This window comes from Thalassophryne amazonica, chromosome 4, assembly GCF_902500255.1.
Source record: "Thalassophryne amazonica chromosome 4, fThaAma1.1, whole genome shotgun sequence".
NCBI classification, from domain to species: Eukaryota; Metazoa; Chordata; class Actinopteri; order Batrachoidiformes; family Batrachoididae; genus Thalassophryne; species Thalassophryne amazonica.
In genome coordinates, this window is record NC_047106.1 from 143,125,071 (window position 1) to 143,150,990 (window position 25,920).

The window sequence follows — 25,920 nt, forward strand, 5'->3', positions numbered from 1 at the left end:
TGATGTGTAAGAAGTCTGGAATCTCCCACATTTTCTGTTGTCTTTCTGTACATTCTTTTTTCTTTCAAATCAGTTTATTGCACATTGGTAACATGTATTCACTGAAACACAAACATTTGAGATAAATTTCACTCATCAACAATTCAGCTTTGAATAAAAATTTGGTTGGTGGAAAAAACATGGTCTTGTTAACATTAAAATGATTATTTTATCATTATTTTGAAGTTACATTATTGTTTTTTGCAAGTTATATGATTTAATTGTTGCATCAGTTTTAAATGACTTACACATGGCAAAAGACTTTTCCTTAGTAATAGATATCGTGTGTACACACTTAGACACTCGCAAAGACACACTCAGAATTTGATCAATGTAGAATGAAAAGAATGAAAGCAGAATTAAATTAAATTCATGCAGACAGTCAGTCCATTTGTGGAAACTTATTCCAGACAAAACATACAAGACAGTAATAATGAAATCAAGACTTGAGTCATATTTTGCTCCAGTATAAGAGTCAAGAAAAACTGACTAAAATGCACCAAATTGAATCGTCCACTCACAGAAAATGTTCAGTCAAAAGATTTTCAATTGCTTGCAGCCATGCACAGTGTCATCTGCAAACATCATCGTCCATGGAGGCTCCTGTCTGATCTCCATCAACCTGTCCAGGACGGGTGGATTCAGTGTGACCCGTGGCCCTGGCAGGACGCTATAAGGCCCCGTGAGTCTTGTAAAAAGCTCCACAATAACTGACTCTGCAAAAAGTCAGAGGCTACAAATTACTGCATCCTGTTTTTAAATCTAAATCTGCTTGAGACTTTATATCATGTGCAATATTATGACCAAGAGGATTGTAATTTATTTATCACCAGCATTCTCATGACAATGTTAACATGTCCACTATAATGTGTGCTGCTGCCTTTCTTGGCCAGGTCATGCAAAAGAGGTTTCGATCTCAATGGAATTTCTACCTAGTTAATTAAAGGTTATTATTATTATTATCCTGGATCCAGAACCAGGGTGGGCCTGTGAGACGTCTCATTCATTCTGTTACTTCAGTTCATGAGACCAGTCATGTTCTCATGGTAATTGGTGTTTTTTTTTTTTTGCAGAACTATCGGTCTGTAAAGTTTGTGAACTCTGACCACAGACTTATTGTAGCTTTCCAAAGGTTCCAGTTAAAAAAGAAACTGCAGACTGCTCAATGTCCAAGACTGAATCTGACTAGACTTCAAGACTATTTTGCAAAGTCTTGGAAACCATCTGTGTGGAGGACTTGCAGGAGGGGCCATCTACCCCCCTCCCCCCCACAAAGTACAGACTGCCCATCCCTGCACTGAAAGGTCCCATACATTTGCAGGCCTTTGCACAGCCCCATTCCACTATATTTATTTGACAGTAAACATAGTTTTGCCTGTCTATTTGACTCCTTTACTTCTTTTTATTGTTGTTTATGCACCAATGACACCAGATCAAATTCTTTGCAATGAATTTGATTCTGATTTGGATTCTGAGGGTAAAAAGGGATCTGAGTGACCCATGACTCGTGGTTTTCTTACAGAGGAATCCAAAAAGGGCACCAGCTGTCAGTGTGGCGGTGAGAGACGTCTCTACTCCATTGTCCTGGTGGTTTGGCTACTTTGCACATTTGTATACGGCTGATCCTCTTGCCAGCGTGTGGGACATCTCCAGTCAGGGACGCCGCCAGGGATTTTAGGCCCCATGAAAAGAAAACTTACTGAGCCACCCCCCAAATTATTTTCTCCGTATTATAATTGTATTAGGGTGCCTAGAATCCTTCTCCTCATTCTCCTCTTTTCGGCCCCTCTCTCCAGTACCAGGGTTCTGGTGTCCCATCTGCATTTTGGACATTTACTCGTCTGCATTTGGTTCATTAACACATGTACAGTACCTGGTTGGGTTTTTTGCACCTGTGCTGGAGAAGCTGCAGCATGTTCGCTGCACTTGTTGCTCTCAGTGATTCAAACGTCATGAAACACATCTGTGACCTTTTTCTGAGTCCAGCTTCAGCACCGTGTCTTTGGGTCTGTGTGTCTGTGTGTCACTGTCCTGTCTTCTGTTTCAGTTCACTAAGTGCTCCGTCCTCCAGATCTGCATCTCCAAAGAACAGCAACTCGACAGACACTCGCCACAGAAGCCTCTTCAGGTGAGGACTCTGTCTTTCAGAAAGGCAGGATTCTGTTCATTTGTTTGAGAGAAGTCTGACCACGCCCCCTCTCTTCCAGTCTGAACCATCTAAGCTAACAGGCTAAGCTGGGTTTGGGTGGATAAATCATATTTTTGGGGACTGTGCAGTGGCTCTAAATATATACTTTGTCATGGACATTAACAGTTATGAGCTCTTCATTTTCTCAGTCATCTTCCTTTAAGTGGACCTAACAGACAGCTGCTGACATCGTACAACATCAAATCAGACCAGAGTTCCACTCAGCACGACTGTTACAGCAGAGACATTAACAAGACAGATTATTCCAGGTGTTTGTACTAAAATACTCCAAACAGACAGACTACGTTTACATGCCGTTAATATTCGGGTTAAAGTCAATATTCCGGTTTCTGAATCATTAGGAATAACCCGTTTACATGCTTAAGCAGACAGAGTTACTCCTCTATACATGGTCAGTGGTATCATTTGGAATATCCCCATCTAAACAGCGACGCACGTCTTCCACCGATGCTTGATTTGGTCTGGTGTTCGTGCAAATCCTGCTTCGTGTAAAACCCCTCACTACACACTTTTCTCAAACAGGCATTAACATTTTTCTCACTTTTCTCTCCTGCGGGCTACATCCGCATCAAAGCAGCAAGTGTAGTCTCTGGACCTGTTGCCAGAGTTGGCGCAGCTCCACACAGCAGAGAGGGGGGGCGGTGTGAGTGGCCCGCTGCGGCGTTTACCGAGCCCGCAGACACGGTAAGTGCATCGGAGGCAGTGAGAGCAATCGCGATGATATGCCGACCGGTGCCGCGACCGGTCCACCTGATAAGGACGCAGAACACAATGTGCTGTTTATCTCTGCTTCTGTGGTGTCCGGTGGGTTGTGTGCGCCGCATACAAGTAGTTGCCGTACTCAAAAGACCAAGATTCCTTGCAGATAGGACATGTGCAGAACACAAAATTATGTTCCTTTCTATGGGGATATTCCGACGCGCGTTTATATGACCTGATATTCGGGTTACAAAAGGAGTAACCCAGGGGTCTTATTCTGGTTTTTAAAAACCGGAATATGAGCATATTCGGGTTTTTGCGGGTGTTTACATGGCCGTGCGCAACCGGGTTATTACTAATATTCCGGTTATGAAAGGGTTATTGGCTGCATGTAAACGTAGTCACTGACACAACAGAGAGCGGTTAAACCACACAGTGAGAGGCGGAGTCACTGGACTGAACCGCTGTCACTCAAAGCGACCACGCCCACAATAATGCAGAACTTTATGGATTCAAACATCTTAAACCAAGTGACTTCCTGGACTCGGCCATCAGAAGTGTGTCTGTATGTGGTGAAAGTGTTGAACTTGTGGAGACATTCATTGATCTCAGCAGGGATGTTCATGTCTCTGGGTCCTCGGACTTTGAGATCCAGAGACACCTGGGAAGATTTCTGCTCCTCCTCTGGATGTTACTCAGAATGTCCTCTCAGAAGAACAGTTGCTCCTGTGCAGTTTGTGGCAGCATTCGTGGTTTTGTGGTTCTTTGTTTCCAGGTCCACGGACTGTGTGACTAATCCAGTACTGACGTGATGTAAGTTGTAACTAACAATCATTTAACAGTTACTGTCTTCACGGCAGGTCAGCATCAGTATCATCACCGAGGATCTTCACATCCATCCAAGAAATGTTTGAGTGAGTCCATCTTGTCCAGACTCAGAGATTTATGGGACACACTTCTTGATTTAAACCATGGGCTAGTAGGGTCCATGTGAAACCTCCAGCACCCCCCCTAATACCTGTGAATCCAGAAACATAAAGCAACACTGATGTGGACGTGCCGGCAAGTCCATGAACACCTGAGGGGTTAATGAAGTTTTTTTGGAAGCCTTAACGCCTTTTCAACATGAGGTGTTTCGCCAGTACACTCTGAGCGCTGGTCTCAAGCCCGGATAAATGAAGAGGGTTGTACCAGGAAGGGCATCCGGAATAAAACAAGCCACAATAAATGCAGGTCAGAAATCGAAGCTTCGTACTGGATCAGTCAAGACCGGATTGACAACAACTGCCACCAGAGTCATTACCCAACAGGGTGCCGGTGGAAATTGGTTTACTGCTGGACAAAGAAGAAGAAGAGGAGAACAAAGTGTCCACAGACAGCAGGAGAAGAAGAAAGTTAGAAGGATGGAAATTAGAGTGGGGACTTTGAATGTTGGCAGTTTGACTGGTAAAGGGAGAGAGCTGGCTGATATGATGGAGAGGAGAAAGGTAGACATACTGTGTGAGCAAGAGACCGAGTGGAAGGGAAGTAAGAGCAGGAGCATCGGTGGTGGGTTCAAGTTGTTGTACCGTGGTGAGGACAGGAAGAGAAATGGTGTTGGGTCATTTTAAAGGAAGTGTTAAGAGTGTGTTGGAGGTTAAGTGAGTGTGTGACAGGGTGATGAGTGTGAAGTTGAAAATTGAAAGGGTGATGATGAATATCATCAGTGCATATCCAGCTAACAAAATAAAGTTCCTAAAACATTATAAGAACATTTGTCAAATGTTATAAGAACGTTAGCTGTAAAGTTCTCAGAATGTTTTGAAGGAAAGTTTCTTTTTGGTTACAAGAATGTTTGATAGTAAAGTTACCGCAAACGTTTTGAGAACTGTCGCGGCTCGTCTTTAGTCTTCTCAGGATGTCGTTTTTTAGATAACACAAACTAATTGCAAGTGATATGCTAGAAAATGACACAACACTTTAGAATAATTCAGCCTTAAGCAAGATAAAATGCACAGAGTTTTTAAGTTTATTTAAGCCTTCGACACAAAGCTTAGACAAACTGAGTCCTCTAGAGAGACTGAATATGACAACCGCGCTCGTCTATTTATTGGAGACCCGCGGGCATCGCTCCTCCTTCGACTTTTTTATTTATTTCATTCCCAAGACATGGTTTTCTATTGGAAGCGTCCTCTAGTGAACCCTAAGCAGGTGTTAGGCCATTATTTCAATGTGACAAACGCTCCCATTAAAACATGAAGGATTTACAACTGATTTTTTTAAAAGACCTTCAGCCACAGGTGCAGCTGGCCTGAGGCCCCCTCCGCACGTGGCCTCAGCCACACGTGCAGCTGGCCTGAGGCCCCTGCACGCGGCCTGCGGGAAAGCACCTAAAAGGCCTTGGAAAGCCCCTGACAGACTAAATGACTAATAGAGCCCTTTTTTTGGGTTGAACACCTGCTAGTTCAACCAGAGGACATACAGTTCGGATCAGGACACTTGATAGTTCATCACAGTTCAAATATGGACCTAAAAATTCTTCTACAGAACGTTAGGCCCAACATCCTGGGAATGTTTTTAAGGGCCCCTTCACACACGAATGTGGCCGATTGTGCTTGAATCAGGAATCGTATGCAATATGTGTAAAATCGTAGCTGCCTCCAACACCTCGTACACTTGTTGCTACAACTATTTGCTCACACCAGTGGCTGAAAGACAGTGTGTGCGCTGTGCGAACCCATCGAACCCTCTCGCGATAGGTGTCGGCCAAGTTCCAGAGGATGCACAGACATCTAACACCGCTCACCTGACACTTATAAAATGTGTGGCCATTCGTGCTGTTAGCACGAAAACAGTGAGCAGACGATCACTGTGGAGCTGGTGGTGAAATTTGTCTAAGTGCCCCACGAGTGTGAAGTTGCCAAGTACACATGTGGCGTGCCACAGTGTCGGCTCAACCCACAACATGTGTGCGTGTGTTTCGCATGCTCCACCCCCCCAGTACATGCCGTGCGCGTGGTTTGCGCCCCCCCACAGGCAAGGTGCCTTTCATCTGATCACAGAGTGACACCTTGTTCTGTGCGCTGAATGGACAGGGGGCGTGGCTGGCTGCCAACACCAGCAGCTGTTGACATCTCTGGTCCTGGATGTTACAGCTGCAGAACATGTACCATGTTACCATGTAAGAAGTATCAGTAATAAACCATATCGTGAGCCACCAAATCTGTTATTTGCTTGTCTGCAAATTCTAAAATTCTGGGACTTGGTTGATTATATTACCCTACAGATTATATATAAAGTAAAAATAAGCTTTTGCCTCTACATGTCCAGGATCTGATTAAAATGAGAGAGTCCAGCTACAGTTTGAGAGGAACATTATTATTTGAGAAATTGAAGATCCGTGCTACTGTTAAAAGTCATTGTGTTTCCGTCAGGTGTGTTAATATTTGGAATAACTGTCCTGATAATATTAAAATACTTGGTCCACTGGTTGGTTTTAAAAGGCTTTACAAAAACAACATATTTACCCGTCATAGTTTGAAGGATTAGGTTTACCATTGTAATTGTTCATTGTCATTGTTCACTATTACTTGTTTGGTTGTGTTTTGAAATTTCAGTGATTAAGGTAAATTGTTCATGCACTTTCTTTTTCTCTTTTTTGTATAGTTGTCATGAGTATATATATATTGATATATGTATATATTCTTTTTTTTTTTGCTATAAGGAGAGGGTGTTTATAATGCCGCGGTCAGACCGGGTGCGACTAGGCGCCACAAATTCACGTTGGTTGCATGGCGACGGACGCGCCACCATCGCCCGGTCTGCCGCTCTGCTTTTGCTATGAAAAATCGCCCCACTGCATCATCAAATAGGAGGAGCTTCCATTCCACTCACCGGCTCCGGTTGTTAGTCAAGTTAACATGACGGACCTTGATCACATGGAGCGAGTTGTTGTGGAAAGCTGACAAACGTCATGAGACGTTCCCAATTCGGGGAGTATCATTATTTGCTGCAGGAGCTGCGTCTGGATGACGGCCGCTTTCAGCGGTCCTTCCGTCTCTGCAGGACCCAGTTTGAGGACCTCCTGTCGCGTTCACGCGCACACATGTAAACAATTAAAAAAAAAAGAAACTCCGCTCCCCCTGCTGTGGGGCTGATCCTCGCTCTTCCCCAAAAAACTCTGTCATAATTGTGTTTAGAAATCATTCACATTTGTTTTATTATACATCTGTGTAGTTAATAAGTAAAAATAATCTCCACGGATGATTCGCTCACGCCCGCACGTAAAAAAAAAAAAAAAGAAACTCCGCTACCCCTGCTGTGGGGCTGATCCTCGCTCTTCCCCAAAAAACTCTGTCATAATTGTGTTTAGAAATCATTCACATTTGTTTTATTATACATCTGTGTAGTTAATAAGTAAAATAATCTCCACGGATGATTCGCTCACGCGTGCACGTAAAAGAAAAAAAAAAAAGAAACTCCACTCCCCCTGCTGTGGGGCTGATTCTTGCTCTTCCCCCAAACTCTGTCATAATTGTGAAATAAAGGACAAAAGGGACGGTGTCATTTTATTTAAAGTGGTGATTCACTTTGATGTTATTAATTCCGACCGGACCACGCAGCATTTGGAGCTGTGTCAACGGAACGGAGGACGATTCTCATTTCTTGGCTGAAAGTGTACTGGAGACAATACTGGAATTTATCGGTTATCTGTAACTTCCGATACAGTTTGGGGTGGTTTATCGTTTTAACTTTATCAAAGATAACTTTTCAGTTATCTGATTATCTGTTATCGGAGTTAATTTTTGGGTTATCTCTGGGGCCACCACTGAATAGTAATGTGCTGACACGCAAGGAGAGTGTGTTGAGAAGGTGGAGGCAATATTTTGAGGAGCTGATGAATGAAGAAAATGAGAGAGAGAAAAGGCTGGATGATGTGTTGAGAATAAATCAGGAAGTACAAGAGATTAGTAAGGATGAAATGAGGGCAACTATGAAGATGATGAAGATTTTTCATCCCTTGTGTTATGACGTGGTCCGTCTTTAGTCTTCTCGGGATGTCGTCTTTTAGATAACACAAACTAATTGCAAGTGATATGCTAGAAAAGGACACACTTTAGAATAATTCAGCCTTAAGCAAGATAAAATGCACAGAGTTTTTAAGTTTATTTAAGCCTTCGACACAGAGCTTAGACAAACTGAGTCCTCTAGAGAGACTGAATAGGTGACAACCGCGCTCATCTATTTATTGGAGACCCGCGGGCATCGCTCCTCCTTCGACTTTTTTATTTATTTCATTCCCAAGACATGGTTTTCTATTGGAAGCGTCCTCTAGTGAACCCTAAGCAGGTGTTAGGCCATTATTTCAATGTGACAAACGCTCCCATTAAAACGTGAAGGATTTACAACTGATTTTTTAAAAGACCTTCAGCCACAGGTGCAGCTGGCCTGAGGCCCCCCGCACGTGGCCTCAGCCACAGGGGCAGCTGGCCCGAGGCCCCTCGCACGTGGCCTGCGGGAAAGCACCTAAAAGGCCTTGGAAAGCCCCTGACAGACTGAATGACTAATAGAGCCCTTTTTTGGGTTGAACACCTGCTAGTTCAGCCAGAGGACATACAGTTCAGATCAGGACACTTGATAGTTCATCACAGTTCAAATATGGACCTAAAAATTCTTCTACAGTCCCTCCTCTGGGACTCGAAAGAGTCCCATTACATCAACTATACTCTTGGGTTGTTTACTGACAAGACATCTTCATTTGTGCATTGCAATAATAAAAAAGAAAAACACATCACTCGACTTACTGATAACTCTGGTGCGGATATAAATGTAAGTGATACTTCACACGGTAAATATAGTTAAGTTTAAGTGCAGGTGAACCTACCTACTAAGGCACAAGGTGATCAATTAGCTGGATTATATCAACGCAAGGTGACATTCAAACATTGAGTTTTGGTGTAATTCAAGGCACTTAGAATGGCCACATAAAACAAGTTACAGCAACCTCTTAATCATGGCAAAGTAAAGGCTTTACATTGACATCAGTGCAACCAATCATCTTCTGGCATCTATTGTCTCACTCAACCAGAGGCTCCAACCCATTATACTTGGTTCTACATATTATTTTGTTAAAAAGTCACACATTTATTACTTAAATGCATCAAATAACCCCTACGTTACCACTATTTAGTCAACCAATCAAGAAACTATTCTAAGGTTAGCGCAGCTATGTCTAGTTAAATGATAAACACAATAAATGGTTTCCCTTCATTTCCGTCCTTAAGTCATTTGCCTTAGTCAATCATATAATGGTTTTCATTATAGGCCATTTCTCAACATTTTCCACTTTGTTTTTCTTCTTTTTCAGCTTGTTTTCTAATGCCCTTTTTGGCCAGACGCCAAATTTAGGCGATGCATGTCTCTTGAGGCATGCTATAATTTAAGAAAAAGGGGTCCCTATGGTGCATCTTTACTACTAAATCTACAAACACGCCGTGTAAGGGTCCCCTTTTTATAACTTTGCAATGTGATATCTATGTGTATGCATTTAGCTTTATCTGTCTTACGCAGATGATGGTAAGGACAGACATTTACCCAACCTTCGTTACTAACATATATCCTTCTTTGTTTTTATTTACACTCAGATTTCTGAAACCAGTCCGCAATTCAAACTCAAGAGCCAAGATCATAGTCCGTGTTCAGTGCCATTACGTCAGTCCGCTCTCCTCAGCATTTACTCAGCGTCTGAAGTTTTGGGAGAAGTTGGGGAATATGGGGAGGTTGGCCTTTCAGGGGTAGTGGGGGAAGGATCAGGAATTCTGGCTTTCAGACAGTCGTGCAGTTCTCTGATGGATCTTTCCAGCTCCTTGTGCTGCTTGGCCAGGTTGTACAGGGCCCCCAGAGAATTCTTGCCCACATTCAGGGTGGTGGTGGCCAGCCCTAGCTGTTCCCTTTCCATATGCTCCATCATGCTGGCTAGCATGTCCATACTAGACTGAAGACCACACAGTTGAGTATGGAGGCCCTCCTGAGCACAAGAGATGTTGGCATTGTCACGGTGTATCCTTAACAGGTATGCAGCTGTCTGACTCAGTTGTGGCATGATTTCCTCAAATAGCCCATGGGGAATGTGATTTGTGAGAGGCAGGAGCTGCTCCAAGGTTTTTGGAACAGACTCTTGTGGAAGACGAAGCTCTCGAACCAAGATTGCCATGTCCAGTGGGGTGACCATGACCAGATTAAGGTTGTGCAGTCCAGGGGACAGGAAGTACAAGGGGGAAGGCATTTCGTGTGTGGGGGGAGTATTGTTGATGTCGCACAGGCAAGTGGTTGGGACACTCTGGGCATTTAGCAGCCTGTACAAAGCTCCCCTCTGTCCTGGTGGGTGAGTTCGACTAAGGTCCACCCCTGCTGATCCTCCTCCAGAGGTACTGGGCTGATCACAATATCTCTCCTGCCTTGGGGGTGGAAAGCTGGGGACAGGTCCTAGCAGTGAATTGGGTCTAGGATGCACTCGGGCGGTTGCTGCATATGGCCGACCTTGGCTGCCTCCCCTGGAGGGTATCGTTGCCACTGGCACATGTGACTGTCTCCATGGCATCTGCGGAAGGGGTGTGTTCCTGAGTCCAAAGGGTCCTTCAGGTGATGGTGGAGTCCTCGGGCCGACTCTTGCTGCAGGCAGATTCTGTGAAGCCGTCATCGCCAGGTGCTGGAACGATGAAGATCCTTCTGTTGCCAACTGGTTTAGCTGCTGGATGGATGGCGGCTGTGGCGACCAATCATGTCTCGACCATCCCTCCTGTATATCCTCTTCTCCAAACAGTTCTGAGAGTCCAATCAGACTTGATAGAGGCAGATCAGGCATAGGTCCCTGATCAGGGGAGTCTGGTCTCTCAGCCATACTCCTGTGTCCTAGTAATATACATATACGTTCATTATTACAGCTCCATGTCATTCTTTCAGATATTGTCTATCCTATCCCTCATTTTTGTGGGTGCATGTGTGTGAATGTAAATGTGCGTGCATGTCTTCTTCCTCGTCTACAATATCACCAAGCACGGTCCATCCCAGTCCTCCCTATCTGGGGTGTACGCCACAATATTAGGGAGCTGGGGGCTGTCGGGGAGGATAATTGGTATTTCATCCATTTCCATATATTCTGGTTCTCTGTCTGTTTCGTTTGTGCTTTCTTCTAGGGCTCGGATGGCTAACAGTGGGAGCTGTCCTACTGTGGATGAAATCAATTTATTGACCAGAAATTTTATCAAGGGAATACCACAACATATTACCAGCAAGACCGCCACCCCTGTTAGTGCCAAGATTACACCTATCTGATATAACCAGTCTTTCCATGATATCCACCCTCTCCTTAGAGCCCCAATTAGTGAAAACAGTGGGCCAATATTCATTCCATTCCCTACAATGTATCCAGAATCGTCAGTTTCATTTCTCCCTCCTATGGAGTTACTTAACAGTTCCTGTTGCATCTCTTCAAGTGTGATTAAGAGCTCTGTCAAATTTCCGTCTTCCCCTGTACGCATGGGAATAGCTGTGCAACATTCGGTGGCTTTGATCATAATACAAACTCCTTGTTCATCAGCCATCATCATCTCAATAGCTAATCTATTTTGCATTGTCATTAGCGAGGTGGCGTGCAGTTGTTCGGTTAAGGCTCCTACTGCTGCCAATGTCCAGTTCAGGTATCTTTGCTGATTATACCACAAGTAATTAATCCACTGCACCTCCTGGAACCTAGAACGGATTTTTGGAGTAACCCCGAACAGAGCCAATGCCCATCCCCATTTATCCGCGTCTTCATCCGCTTTAACTCTGCTACTGTCTATGGCTTCTAATTGTCGGGGTATCCCTTCTGGTATCCCGTTTCTTACTGTGATGTTGTAATCTGTTTTAAACGTCATTATTCCTCTTTTCTTACGAAGTTTCTGTGGCATGAGTTGTATTGGATTTGGCATTTCAATTACTGTTATAGCTCCTGTGAGCATCACAGGAGCACAAAGGCCTTTCCAATTAGGGGACAGCGATGACAGGAGTTTCCTTCTTTGTCCGCATATCCAAAAGATGTCAGCTAAGGGTACCGTTCCCTTAGCTAAATTTGGAGTAGATACCCATGAAGCATGGGTGAGATTCAGTCCAATTACAGACCCCCCTGTGGCCGGTACTATTTGTTCACACTGTATGCCTGCTGCTGGCAGGGTGTGACAGACGGTAATGTTCCATGCTGTTTTGGCCGGTTTATATTCTTGCTGCTTTTGCATACACTGTATGTGGTGTTTTGGCTGGGTCGTCCCTACCTGCCAATCGCTTATGTATTGTGCTACTAATCCTTTAGCTATACAGAATGGGTGTATCATCCCTTTCTCTATTTTAATCATAGGTGGAACGGTTCCTTCTGTACTTAGGGGCACTGGACAAAGTTTACTGTCGGCAGCATATTTTTCATCACCTACTGCCATTTTCATAACACATTGTGTATAGCATTCTGCTTGGTCTGAGTTATGTTGGGGGCTCCTATAACAGTTGTTGATATCAGGTAGGGGTTTAGCCTGAGGTATCACACCTTTCCGGTGACAGGCTATGCAAGGCTTTTCACTGATCTGCCTAGCCGAAAATTTCAACCATTGGTAAAATAAATTGGTCTTCAACCCTTGTGTACGGGCTAGGTCTGTACTGGGATCCCATCTCCCTAAGTGACTGCTTGTTTCTAGGCTTCTAATTGTCCTCTTTTTCCTTGGTTTGATTTTTACCCATTTTGTGGCTTCATGTACTGTAACAGTTACGTCTTGCTTGGTTTCCCTGCATCCTCTTTTATCACAAATTACCTCTATGTTGAGTGTTCCCTCCTTTTCACATTTGATGCTAATGGCTTCGCCTAATATGTAATCCCCCATCTTTCCCTGTATTCCTATGTTCTTGTAGGCTTTTGATTTAATGTATACCAAATTATATGTTTTTCCTGTGTTTAGAATGCCTTGTTTAGCTGCTATTGCGGCCATGGCCACGGCACAGTCCGTTGTATGTTTTGGACGTCTATGTTCTCCCATACTAACCACCAGTAGTATTGTCAATCCCTTAAATAATTCCTTAATCATTGTTCTGGTGACTGTTGAGATGTACTACTAGATGTGCTACTGAGTGAGCCGTCACTAGATGAGCTGTCACTAGGGATGTGTGGTGTATCTGTGCTTTGTCTGGGTTGTACTTCCTGTGGTTCTTCTGTCGGTAAATCTGCTAAGTTGCTGTCCGAGTCTGATGTCTCCTGTGGCCTGACTATCTGTCGGTCTGTATTTCTGTCTGTCTGTTGGCCTGCGTCTCCAGTTGTTTCTGAGTCTGCATCTGAGTCTGTCGCTGCTCTATCTGGCAGGGATCCACTACTCTCTGAAGCTGTGCGTCGTCTTTGTTCAATCAGTCTCTGTGAGCGCCTTGGCCGGTGTTCGCCTGGCTGCAGGGAGGCGTGGCCTTCCCTCGGTGCTTCTTCTGGCTGCAGGGAGGCGTGGCCATCCCTCGGTGCTGCTGTAGGGTCTCTGGCTTCTCTTGCTTCCCCCCTTGGCCCGGCGGCTCTGCCAAGACGAGCTTGCCGAGGCCGCAGGGGCGCTGGGCCACCAACCCTACAGCAGTGGTTTAAATGAAACCAAGTGTCCTTACCGTCTACTTTGACTGCTGTACGTGAGGCAAGAATAACTTTAAAAGGACCTTCTCGGCGGGGCCTGTCCCACTTCTTTTTGAACACTTTGACGTAAACCAGATCACCAGGCTGGATGCTCTGATTTTCGAGTGGAGTCTCTGCTTCTCTGTCTTCTGTAGCACCTTTGACCTGCAAAAAGATAGTTTTGTGTATTTGGGTTAACTGTCTCAGATAATTATGCCATTCGTCTTGTAGCTGCTCCAGCGATGGTCCTTCGTAGGGTCCTCTCAGGTATGGAATAGGCATCGGCCGACCTGTAAGAGCTTCAAATGGTGTCAAATGGGTTAGTCGGTTAGTTTGTGAGCGCATTGACAATAAAGCAAGCGGCAACGCATCCAGCCAGGTTAGTTTGCCATTGCTGTCTGCTATGATTTTTGCTAGTTTGTTCTTTAAAATGCCATTAGCCCGTTCCACCGCCCCATTTGATTGAGGGTGATAAACACACCCAAACTTCTGTTTGATACCCAATTGTTTGAATGTTTCTTGTGTAACCTTGGCTACAAAAGCCCTACCGTTGTCAGATGAGATAGTATCTGGAATGCCAAATCTTGGAAAGACATCTCGGCACAAGAATTTGGCTACCGTTTTATGGTCTTGATTTGCAGAGGCTACTGCCTCAATCCATCGGCTGAATCTGCATATCACTACCAAAACATATCTCATTCGTTTAACTCGATTTTCAGCTCCCATGTCTATGAAATCCATCATAAGATGTCTGAATGGCCCATCAGGGACCGGAATGTGGGCTAAAGGGGCTGTGAATGATTTCCGGACATTGTACTGTGCACATACCTCAAACTCATTCAACAAACGGTCCACTGTAGCTGCCATATATGGTGACCACCAGACAGCTTTTAGTTTGTTCATAATTTGGACTTGCGAACAATGATCGGGTCCGTGGGCCCAAATGATTGCATGTCGTAATAAATTGGTGGGTAACACAAAATGTCCATGACTACTGCGCCACAGCTTGTCTGCTGGCCCCTGACTGCGTGTCTCAATAGCGCCTCGTTTAACCCACATTCGTTTTTCTTCTCCACTGGCCCTACTTTGAGCCACTATCAGTGCGTCAAGTGAAACCAGTGGGGCACAATCTTGGATGGTTAGCAGGGGAAACATATTTTCTCCTTGTGCTCCTTTGCGAGCTGCGTCATCTGCTAGGTTGTTACCTTGAGCTATGATGTTATTATTCTTTTGATGACCTGCACATTTAATGATGGCTACCTCAGACGGTAATTGGAGAGCTTGTAACAGTTGGGAAATCGCTTCTCCATGAGTGACAGGGGTGCCATCTGCTCTCAGGAATCCCCTTTGTTTCCAAATGTTTGCATGTACATGACATACGCCATAAGCGTAGGCTGAGTCTGTGTAGATATTAACACGTTGATCTTTAGCTATCTGGCAAGCCATAGTTAAGGCTTTGATTTCTGCCAGTTGGGCTGAACAAGGCTGATCAATTCCTTGGGACTCCAGTAATTCAAAGGTCTCGCCATCCGTGTTTAGTTTAACTATCCCCATACCCGCATGCAATCCCGCGGCATCCCGAAAGCATGAGCCATCCACGAACAGGGTTAGATCTGCATCTATGGCGTGATTATACAAATGTTCTCTGGCTCTCAAAAATTTCTCTGTCTCTGCCACACAGTTATGTGGAGTACCATCTAACGGTGTGGTCAATTTGGTGGCAGGATTCACCGTGTGACAACGTTGTATTGTTATTTCTGGGGCGGACAACACAACTTCATATCCAGTGCGTCTAGCTTGTGTTAAGACAAAACGTTGTCCCATGATTATGGATGATGCTTTTTGAAATGCAAAGGCAGCTGCTGCTAGACCCTGATAGCATGGTGGCAATCCTGTTTCAATGTTGTCAAGCTTTGTACTATAATAGGCCAATGGTTGTTTTCCTTCATTTGTTTCCTGCATTAGTACAGCACATGCATATCCAGCTTTTTCAGTAACATACAAATGGAAAGGTTTCCCATAATCTGGGTTACCTAACGCGGGAGCAGATTGCATGTCTGTTTTTAGGGCCTCAAAAGCTCCCGTTGCCTCATCTGTCCAGACGAGGAGAGCTGCATTGCTTGTTTGCCCCACTGCTCTAATCATGGCACGCAAAGGTGCAGTTTTTATAGCATAATCACAAATCCACGGCCGACTGTACCCTGCCATACCAAGGAATGAAAGCATCTGTCCCACTGTTTGGGGTTTGGGAGCCTTGATTATAGCCTCCACTTGGCTTGGGGCTATACATCGCGTGGTCCCACACAACTGTCTTCCCAAGTATTCTACTTGTTGTTTGCAGAACTGCAATTTGTCCTTACTGACTTTATGACCTCCATCTGCCAATGCATGCAATACAATTAATGAATCTTTTTCACACTGTTCTTGAGTCTCTGATGCAATAAGGAGATCATCCATATATTGCACCAATGTACTGGGTATGTCAAGGTGTTGTAAATCTTCAGCCAGGACTTTGTTAAAGATGGCTGGGGACAGGTTCAGTCCCTGAGGTAGCCGTGTATACGTTAGCTGTTGTCCCAGAAATGTGAATGCAAACAAATGTTGTGAGTCTGGGTGCACAGGCACACTGAAATAGGCTGAACACAGATCTATTACTGTGTACCATTTTGCTCCAGCAGGGATGCTTGATAGTATAGTATGCGGATCAGGTACTATAGGTGCATCCATTTCTATTATTGCATTGATAGGACGCAGATCATGTACCAGCCGATACTCTTTGGTATTGTTTTTAGGGATAGGGTAGATAGGAGTATTGCATGGGCTTGCAGTTTTTATTAAAACTCCAGCTGCCATTAGTCCCTTAATTACTGGTTTTATGCCTTCAATAGCCTGAGGTTTTAATGGATACTGCCTTTGGTGAGGCAGTTTTGCTCCCGGTTTTACTTTTATTTTTACTGGTAAGGCTGTTTTTACTAGTCCTACATCCGTTTTGCTTTTGGACCACACCACTGGTGGTATTTGCTCTAACAATTTCTCTTGTTGGGCCGTTAACACCATCTGTCCCTCTGGTCTAGGATTGAGCTCCACTTTTTGAGCTATAGCCTCATCATTTACTTTTAAGTTAATTCGTACAAACTGCTGGTCTTTTGACAGATGTACTTGTGGACTTTCCATGTTCTGCCATTCTTCAACTTCTGAGGCTGTCTTTACCATTGGACCTAGGTCATGGGATTCGTACTTTTCTGAGACTAAAAGGGTCACATGAGGCGTGGCATTCGGCACTTGATACCATTGTTGTTCAGCTGAAGTTAGCTTGACAGAAGCTGCGGCCCCTTGGGGGCCTAAATACATTTCTGTGGTGGTTATGTGAAACAGCCGTTGATTCATCAATGCATCCCAGCAGCATGCATAGTCAGTTTGTTCTTGTTTGGCATCGAACATCAGGGTGACATGTAAAGGTAAACTAGGTGTATATACTGCTTCATAGTGTTGTTCTGCCCAGGGCTTCCATTTTTCCCATTCCACTTGGAGATTTGAATTTTCTGGTTGTAACTTCAGCCAGTATACCATGGGTTGCACAGGTCGGACCTTGTTTTCCATGTCCATAAGCACCATAATGTTGGTGAGTGCTTCGTCAGGAAAGTGTATTTGCAGTCCTTGATGGGTACACACTATCTGGGTTTGTAGCTTACATAAAATGTCTCTTCCCAGCAAATTCACAGGTGTATTTTGTGAGTATAACAGGGGTGCTTCAATTGTTTTTCCTGCAATCGTTACAGGAAGTGGGCGTGTAAAAGGTATTATTTGAGTTTTCCCAGAGAAGCCGATGGTCTTAATTACAGACCCAGAGAGGGGGAGATGAGCGCCCATTTTCCCTATGCAAGAGTATGTTGCCCCTGTATCCACCATGAAAGGGAAATCTCTGTTTTGTATATTAACGGTGACGGTTGGCTCTTCCTTAGGTATCATCGAAATAGCCAATGCCACCGTTTCCCCCTCTGTCTTCTCTAGGCCCCCCTATTGCCAATAGGCAGAGGGTCCAACCCAAGGTCGGGCCGGACAATTTCTCATTCGATGTCCAGGTTGTCCACAGCTCCAACACTCATTAGAGGGTTGATCCCCTATTGGGGGTGTTGATCCCATAGGCGGTCCCGCTTGACTGTTCCTGGGAGCTGAGTTCAGGAATCTGCTTCCAAATGAAGGTTGGCGAGATCCTCTTCACCACCCTCCTCTTTGACCTTGAAACCTTCCGTGACTCTCCTCTCCACCCATGACTGTAGGTGGGTCCATTTCCGGGTGTGCCAGTGCTATGGTAGTGATAGTGATGCTCCACTGGTGCTGAGACTTCTCCTGTAGGAGTGCTTCCTGCTGCTCCTTGGGGGCTCTGTGTGGCTGTTACCACAGGTGCCTGTATGGTGGCAGCAGTGTTTGCCGTAAGGCCCGTGCTTGCCGGCTCAGAACGAACAGCGGTCATCATTGGTGCCTGGGTCTTTGTTTTTTCTTTCTTGACTTTGGTTAGCTCTCCCAACTGCATCTGCACCAATTTTTTCGTCAGGGATTTTGCTGCATCTTCTTCTTTTTGTTTTTCTTTCTTGTAGATTTCAAAATGGTGACAAATATGCTCAGAGTATAAAGCCCAATTCATTTTCGATAGTCCCACGACTCCATCTAGGGCTTTCTGAACCTCATCTGGTAGAGCCTTTTTTACAGTTATTTTAAACAGGATTTCAGTTGCTGGAGAATGGTTCCATGCATTTCCTGTTTCCTCCGCCCATCTCTTCTGGAATCGGTGCAGGAACTTCTTTGGGCACTCTTCAGGTGTCCACTCCTCATCATCCAATTTAGAGGGATCCAAGACCTCAGGGTACTTTCTTCTCAGTCCTTCCCACATGGAGTTTCTATAGCGATTAAAGGGGACTTCATCATGTTGATTAGTGCCCATCATTTGTGTTAGTCCAACCTTTCCTGCTAATTCTTCAGTGTCATGTTTTCCCATGACATGCATTAGCAAGGCTTTTATGTCACCTAAAGACAAGGTTACCCCTGCAGTGCCTTCTTCTAAGGCAGTTATCCATCTCCCAGCTCCTTGGGTGATGTCTGGCAACCTGTTGGCCAGCCCCACCATGTCTGTCCAGCTCCATGGGGTATACACATGATGACCATTTCTAACCACCAATGGGCATATGAGGTCTTCGTCCTCCTCTTCTTCTGTGGGGGCTCCATACTGTCTTCCAGATCGAGTGCGACTGAGTGGTTCCAGGCAGTCCATCCAGTTGGTTATATTCTGTTCTAAAGCCGCTATGTCTTTGGCTACACATTGTTGTCTTTGCCTGAGTCGGGCCTCTTTTGCACTCTCAATGATGATCTCACCAGAAATTTTTCGGGTGGGTGGCTCTATAATGTGATTCCCTTGATTGGGCGTCGATTGTTGTAATATTCTTCTTTCCTCGGCGTCCCTATGTCTTTGTATTCTTTCCTTCGCTAGCCGAAGCTGCTCAGCTAGTTCTTCATTATCTCTTCTGGCCAGATCCAGTGTGTCACAGAAGCTCTTGTGCCACTCTTCGGAGCCTCTATAGCCTGTGAAGGTCCAGTCGGCTAACTTATGGTGGGAGGGGACGGTTTTCAGTGGACCTCGATGTACAGGCGGAGCCTTCAGGTCTCTCTCTTTATCCTCGTCTGCCTCCGTGTCACTGTTATTTGTGGCCCCCCCTGCTGGTCGTGGTGAGCGACCACTTACTTTCGGACTTGGAGACCTTGTATGATCCATTTGACAGACTGAGGACCTGTCTCCTTGTGGCTCTCGAGCTTTTAGTGTCAGTGTGAATTTGCCCTCCACATCCATGCCTTGGTCCTCTTCACGAGTTCCTAATACAAATTGTCCAGCTGTCTTTCCCATATCATGACGTTTATATGGGGGTGGCTCTGCTTCCCAGCTCGGTGCACTGGCTTTAGTGTCTTTGGATCTTTCCTCTGTCATTTTTTCTCTTTTCTGCTGTAGCCTCTGCGCTTCCTGCTTGAACAAGGCCAAAACTTCTTTTTCTTCAGTGCGTTTTTTGTTGTTATTCACGTTCTTCTGCTGATCTTTAATTTCTTTTTTCTGTATTTCTACCGCAACTGCTTCACACATCACCGGATCAAATGATCCCTCCAAAGGCCATTGCCTGCCCCCATGTGACCTTTTGTGCCACTTTCTCATACATTGGTTGGCCTTAGTGCGTTTTCCTGGATATTTTCTTAGTACTAAGTCTAGCGGGGTACTTTCCCGACCTTGACCTTGAGAGTTACCCATGTAACCCTGACAAACGCTATGTGAGGTGTTTCTATGGTGTTCTGGTAGTCCCTCAGGGGCTGTCCTGATCCAGACCAATAACTTGCCGGCTGTAACACCTGTTTTGTATTTTAAACCCTTAAAAGGATTAAATTTCCAACTGTTATGCCCGTCTTCTTTTTCTTTAACTAAATATGAAAATTTACCTGTTTCCCACCGAACCTTCCTTGGGACCACAGTCAGAGTCAACCTAGGAAACAGTTCTTCACCTGGATCGGTTGGCAGTGTTATTAAATGATTTAATGGTATGCTAATTTCTTTATTAGGATCAGCACAAAGCAGCTCCAACCACGGGGTTAAACCCTGATGCCACAGACGTCTTATCAGCAGCTCCCAATTAATTAGAGGGAGTTGTTCTTTCTTTTGCTTCAGATTGATTACCTTAGTAATCTGCCATAATTTCTGATTGATCTCTTGTTCGTCCTGCCAATGTTCTGCTCCTACCCTGTCAAAATAGGTCCTTTCCAGCCAAAAATGTGTCCTGATTCCCTGGGTTTCGATGTCTCCGTCAGTCAAGTAATGTTCTGGGAGTATTGTTTCATCATCACTTAAGTCTCCCATCAAAGACTGTCCCAAGCATTGATCAGTCTGTCAGCTTTTTCACTATAATCTAAGCTTTAACTCTTTTGATTTATAACCAATTTTATTTCTTTACTCCTCTTACAACCCTAACACTTCCTAATGTCTTTGCTCCCGACTTTCTATTTTCCTTCTAATTTTTTACCTTTCTGCTTCTTGTCTTTTTCTGCTATGTTTGTTTATTAGTTTTCTTTCTTTGAAATAATATCTACCTTCTCTGTATTTACATAGCAGTCTCTTTTCCTGTCTTTTTCTTCACTGTCTCTGTTTCACACTTTCCTCTCTGCCTGTCATGCACCTCCCAAGTCCCTTTGTTGGGTCTAAACGCCTCCTCCTCGTACCTACTCTTCACATTAATCTTGTATGTCAGCCAGCCTGCAAGCCCTCACAGCTTTGCCTGCAACTCCCCGATTACTCTCCGCTCTCCCACACCAATCTTCAAAAGCTTTATACACAAAAATTATTAAAAACAACTTTCTATATATCTCTATAAGGACTTCTGCCACTTTTCACTCCGCGGCTTTAAACAACCTTTTTAATCACTTAACACCAATGTGTTCTGTTTAAATATGTATCTCTTCTTCACGTTAGACAGCTTCTCCGGCGCTGCCAGCAACTTCATATATTATTTTTTTTTTTACAAGCCCTCTTTGAGCGTACAATATTTCATTTACTTCTACGCCTTACCGCGCCTCGCGTGCGTATCCTGTGCTTAATATATTATTTTTCACCAGCTCCTCTCTGAGCATACAATATTTCATTTACTTCTACGCCTTACCGCGCCTCGCGTGCGTATCCTGTGCCTTTCTGCACTTTCTTCTACTTTTTTCTTCACTTACTGAGCTCCTCGTGAGCTTAATGTGCCTTTGCACTGAAAATACTCTCTTTTTCTTTTCTTATAAAAAACTCATATTACTGTGTACTTAATTACTTATTCTTCTCCCACGCCCCACAAGCGTGTATTTGGTGCCTTACTGCACTATTTTCTGCTTCATTAATTCTCATGTATTCTGCACTAACTCTTCATTCATTTTTTTATTTTTTTATAGTTTTTCTCTTTTCTTAAAAAATGACGTCCTTTATTGAGCTCTTTTACTTACTGTCAGCTGTGCTACTTTGCACTTTTCTCTTTAAATCTCTTTATCACGTACGGTATTTCTACTGCGCCCCCTCAGGCGCTTATCTTGTGCTTCCTCTGCACGTATTCTCTGTTAAACTCTTTTTCTCACTTATTTCACTTCAGTCTCTGTTAAACTCTTTAAATAACCTTGTATTACCTTGTATCTATTTGTCAGTATACTCCCCTAAATTAACCCCTACAGCGCATGCTATCAGCCGGCACGTTAGTAACGAATTTCAACACCAATTATTCCCCAAGCATCCAGGTTAGTTCTCCACGCACTCTTTTCCGCACCAGAGTTCATGAACATTCGTGACCTTTCACTCACACAGACATTCTTTTTCCCGGGAACGCACACACCTTCTGAGCATTTTATCTACAAGGCCTGATAATTTCCAATCTTATCTTTTTTTAGTCTCTTATCAATTTTCTTAGTCCAGGTTCTTTTGGGTAAGAGGCAATTAAAAAATATCACCTGTCAACTTGGGCGGAAATCCCGACTCACTCCTCCAGATCGTGCAGAAGATATAAAAGGTTTCTGCTTACCTTTTAGTCGTGATCACTGTTATTTACGGTCTGGAGGGATGAGCTGGACTGCCCCAGGCTGCCGGAATGCCCCTGGACCCTCCTGGCTGGCTCGCCAAGTTCTGACGTGGTCCGTCTTTAGTCTTCTCGGGATGTCGTCTTTTAGATAACACAAACTAATTGCAAGTGATATGCTAGAAAAGGACACAACACTTTAGAATAATTCAGCCTTAAGCAAGATAAAATGCACAGAGTTTTTAAGTTTATTTAAGCCTTCGACACAGAGCTTAGACAAACTGAGTCCTCTAGAGAGACTGAATAGGTGACAACCGCGCTCATCTATTTATTGGAGACCCGCGGGCATCGCTCCTCCTTCGACTTTTTTATTTATTTCATTCCCAAGACATAGTTTTCTATTGGAAGCGTCCTCTAGTGAACCCTAAGCAGGTGTTAGGCCATTATTTCAATGTGACAAACGCTCCCATTAAAACGTGAAGGATTTACAACTGATTTTTTTAAAAGACCTTCAGCCACAGGTGCAGCTGGCCTGAGGCCCCCCGCACGTGGCCTCAGCCACAGGTGCAGCTGGCCCGAGGCCCCTCGCACGTGGCCTGCGGGAAAGCACCTAAAAGGCCTTGGAAAGCCCCTGACAGACTGAATGACTAATAGAGCCCTTTTTTGGGTTGAACACCTGCTAGTTCAGCCAGAGGACATACAGTTCAGATCAGGACACTTGATAGTTCATCACAGTTCAAATATGGACCTAAAAATTCTTCTACAGTTACTTCAAATACAACTGTATTTTCTATACTGCAGCAGCTACAGATTTTCCAAGATATTTAAAATGCTGAGAATGACCAGTACATGTTTAAAAGTGTCATAGAAGAGTGTAAAATTTCTAATTTTGATATTTTAAGAGAAATCACAACATCAGACAACCTACATACATACAGTCTGGAATCACCACATATTCAGTACCTTAACCTTTCTGGGGTATTGGCTGTTGGCAAGTGTCCTTGATAATCTTTAAAACATTTAAGATCTGTAGATACTGCTGTTTGCTAACTCAGCCACATGGGGTGTGCAGCCAGTACATTCTGAGTGCCGGTCCCAAGCCCGGATAAATGAGGAGGGTTGCATCAGGAAGGGCATCCGGCATAAAACAAGCCAACCCAACTATGCAGACTCAGAATCAAATTCCCATACCGGATCGGTCGCGGCCCGGGTTAACAACGTGGAAGGGAAGTAAGAGCAGGAGCATCGGTGGTGGGTACAAGTTGTTGTACCATGGTGAGGACAGGAAGAGAAATGGTGTTGGGGTCATTTTAAAGGAAGAGTATGTTAAAAGTGTGTTGGAGGTTAAGCGAGTGTCTGACAGGGTGATGAGTGTGAAGTTAGAAATAGAAGGGGTGATGATGAATATCATCAGTGCATATGCCCCACAGGTAGGTTGTGAGATGAAGGAGAAAGAAGATTTCTGGAGTGTGTTAGATGAGGTGGTGGAGAGTGTGCCCAAGCATGAAAGAGTGGTGATAGGAGCAGACTTCAATGGGCATGTTGGTGAAGGGAACAGAGGTGATGAGGAAGTAATGGGTAGATATTGGTATCAAGGATAGGAATGGGGAAGGACAGATGGTAGTTGATTTTGCAAAAAGGATGGAAATGGCTGTGGTGAATACCTACTTTAAGAAAAGGGAGGAGCACAGGGTAACATATAAGAGTGGAGGAAGGTGCACACAGGTGGACTACATTCTTTATAGGAGATGCAAGCTAAAAGAAATCACAGACTGTAAGGTGGTAGCAGGAGAGAGTGTCACTAGACAGCATAGGATGGTTGTTTGTAGGATGACTTTAGAGGTAAAGAAGAAGAAGAGAGTGAGAGCTCAACAAAGGATCAGATGGTGGAAGCTGAAGGAGGAAGACTGTTGTGTGAAATTTAGCGAGCAGGTGAGAGAAGCACTAGTTGGAGAGGAAGCAATTTTGGACAACTGGAAAAGTACTGCAGATGTGGTGAGGGAGACAGCTAGGGCAGTACTGGGTATGACATCTGGACAGTGGAAGGAAGACAAGGAGACTTGGTGGTGGAATGAAGAGGTCCAAGAAAGCATAAGGAGAAAGAGGTTGGCGAAAAAGTTTTGGGATAGTTGGAGAGATGAAGAAAGTAGACAGGAGTACAAGGAGATGCGGCGTAAGGCGAGAAGAGAAGTGGCAAAAGCAAAGGAAAAGGCATATTGCGAGCTGTACAAGACGTTGAATAGTAAGGAAGGAGAAAAGGACTTGTACTGATTGGCCAGACAAAGGGACAGAGCTGGAAAGGATGTGCAGCAGGTTAGGGTGGTCAAAGATGCACATGGTAATGTGCTGACAAGTGAGGAGTATGTGCTGAGAAGGTGGAGGGAATATTTTGAAGAGTTGATGAATAAAGAAAATGAGCAAGAGAAAGGGCTGGATGATGTGGTGAGAGTAAATCAGGAAGTAAAAGAGATTAGCAAGGAAGAAGTGAAGGCTGCTATGAAGAGGATGAAGAGTGGAAAGGCAGTTGGTCCAGATGACATTCCAGTGGAGGCATGGAAATGTGTAGGAGAGATGGCAGTAGAGTTTCTAACCAGATTGTTTAATAAAATCTTGGAAAGTGAGAGGATGCCTGAGGAGTGGAGACGAAGTGTGCTGGTTCCTATTTTCAAGAACAAGGGTGATGTGTAGAGCTGCAGTAACTACAGAGGCATAAAGCTGATCAGCCACAGCATGAAGTTATGGGAAAGAGTAGTAGAAGCTAGACTTAGAAAACAGGTGAAGATCTGTGAGCAGCAATATGGTTTCATGCCGAGAAAGAGCACTACAGATGCAATGTTTGCTCTGAGAATACTGTTGGAAAAGTACAGAGAAGGACAGAAAGAGTTACATTGTGTGTTTGTGGACTTAGAAAAAGCTTATGATAGGGTGCCAAGAGAAGAGTTATGGCATTCACATTTGTTTTATTATACATCTGTGTAGTTAATAAGTAAAATAATCTCCACGGATGATTCGCTCACGCGCGCACGTAAAAGAAAAAAAAAGAAACTCCACTCCCCCTGCTGTGGGGCTGATTCTTGCTCTTCCCCCAAACTCTGTCATAATTGTGAAATAAAGGACAAAAGGGACGGTGTCATTTTATTTAAAGTGGTGATTCACTTTGATGTTATTAATTCCGACCGGACCACGCAGCATTTGGAGCTGTGTCAACGGAACGGAGGACGATTCTCATTTCTTGGCTGCAACAAGACAAGAGTCCCAGTTAGTGACTTTAATCCACACAAAAGAGACTCATGGTATTTTAATGGCTTTGAGAGGGGTTAAGAAGCAGACTTGCCGTTTCTGAAGAGCGGCGAATCAAAGAACCAACGAGCTAGTGGATCGAAGCATTGCTTCAATGGTTCATGCTTCAAAGTGGAATCACGCTGCAGAAGCGGTTGATTACAGAGCTGCTGCAGGGTCTGTAATCAACGTAGAGGAATGATCATTTTCCCGACAAACACCCTCAAAAACAGCAGCTCTAAAGGACCGATAAGGGAATCATTAAGCAAAAAGGATATTGATATCGGTGGATCGAATAATTTCTTAACGATACTCGAAAAGAACTGGTTCTCGATACCCATTCCTAGACACAGGCTCATGTGTGTGTTTGCTGTCCTCACATGGAAATACATAAAAACATATATCGCTTTTGCAATGGGCTGGGGAGTGTGCACAGCGCACGCATTGACAGGCTGTCCCAGCTGAAACGGACCATCAGTTCA

General features: G+C 44.3%; 1 protein-coding gene across 1 annotated transcript in view; it reads left to right on the forward strand.

The window, feature by feature from the left end:
• LOC117508856 (autophagy-related protein 16-2-like) overlaps positions 1 to 25,920 on the forward strand; it is a 149,546-nt gene that overhangs the window by 19,402 nt on the left and 104,224 nt on the right. Inside the window, exons 3-4 of the mRNA XM_034168703.1 lie at positions 2,087 to 2,167; positions 3,808 to 3,861. Coding sequence (XP_034024594.1) covers positions 2,087 to 2,167; positions 3,808 to 3,861 — 135 coding nt within the window. The remainder of the gene's footprint in view (positions 1 to 2,086; positions 2,168 to 3,807; positions 3,862 to 25,920) is intronic.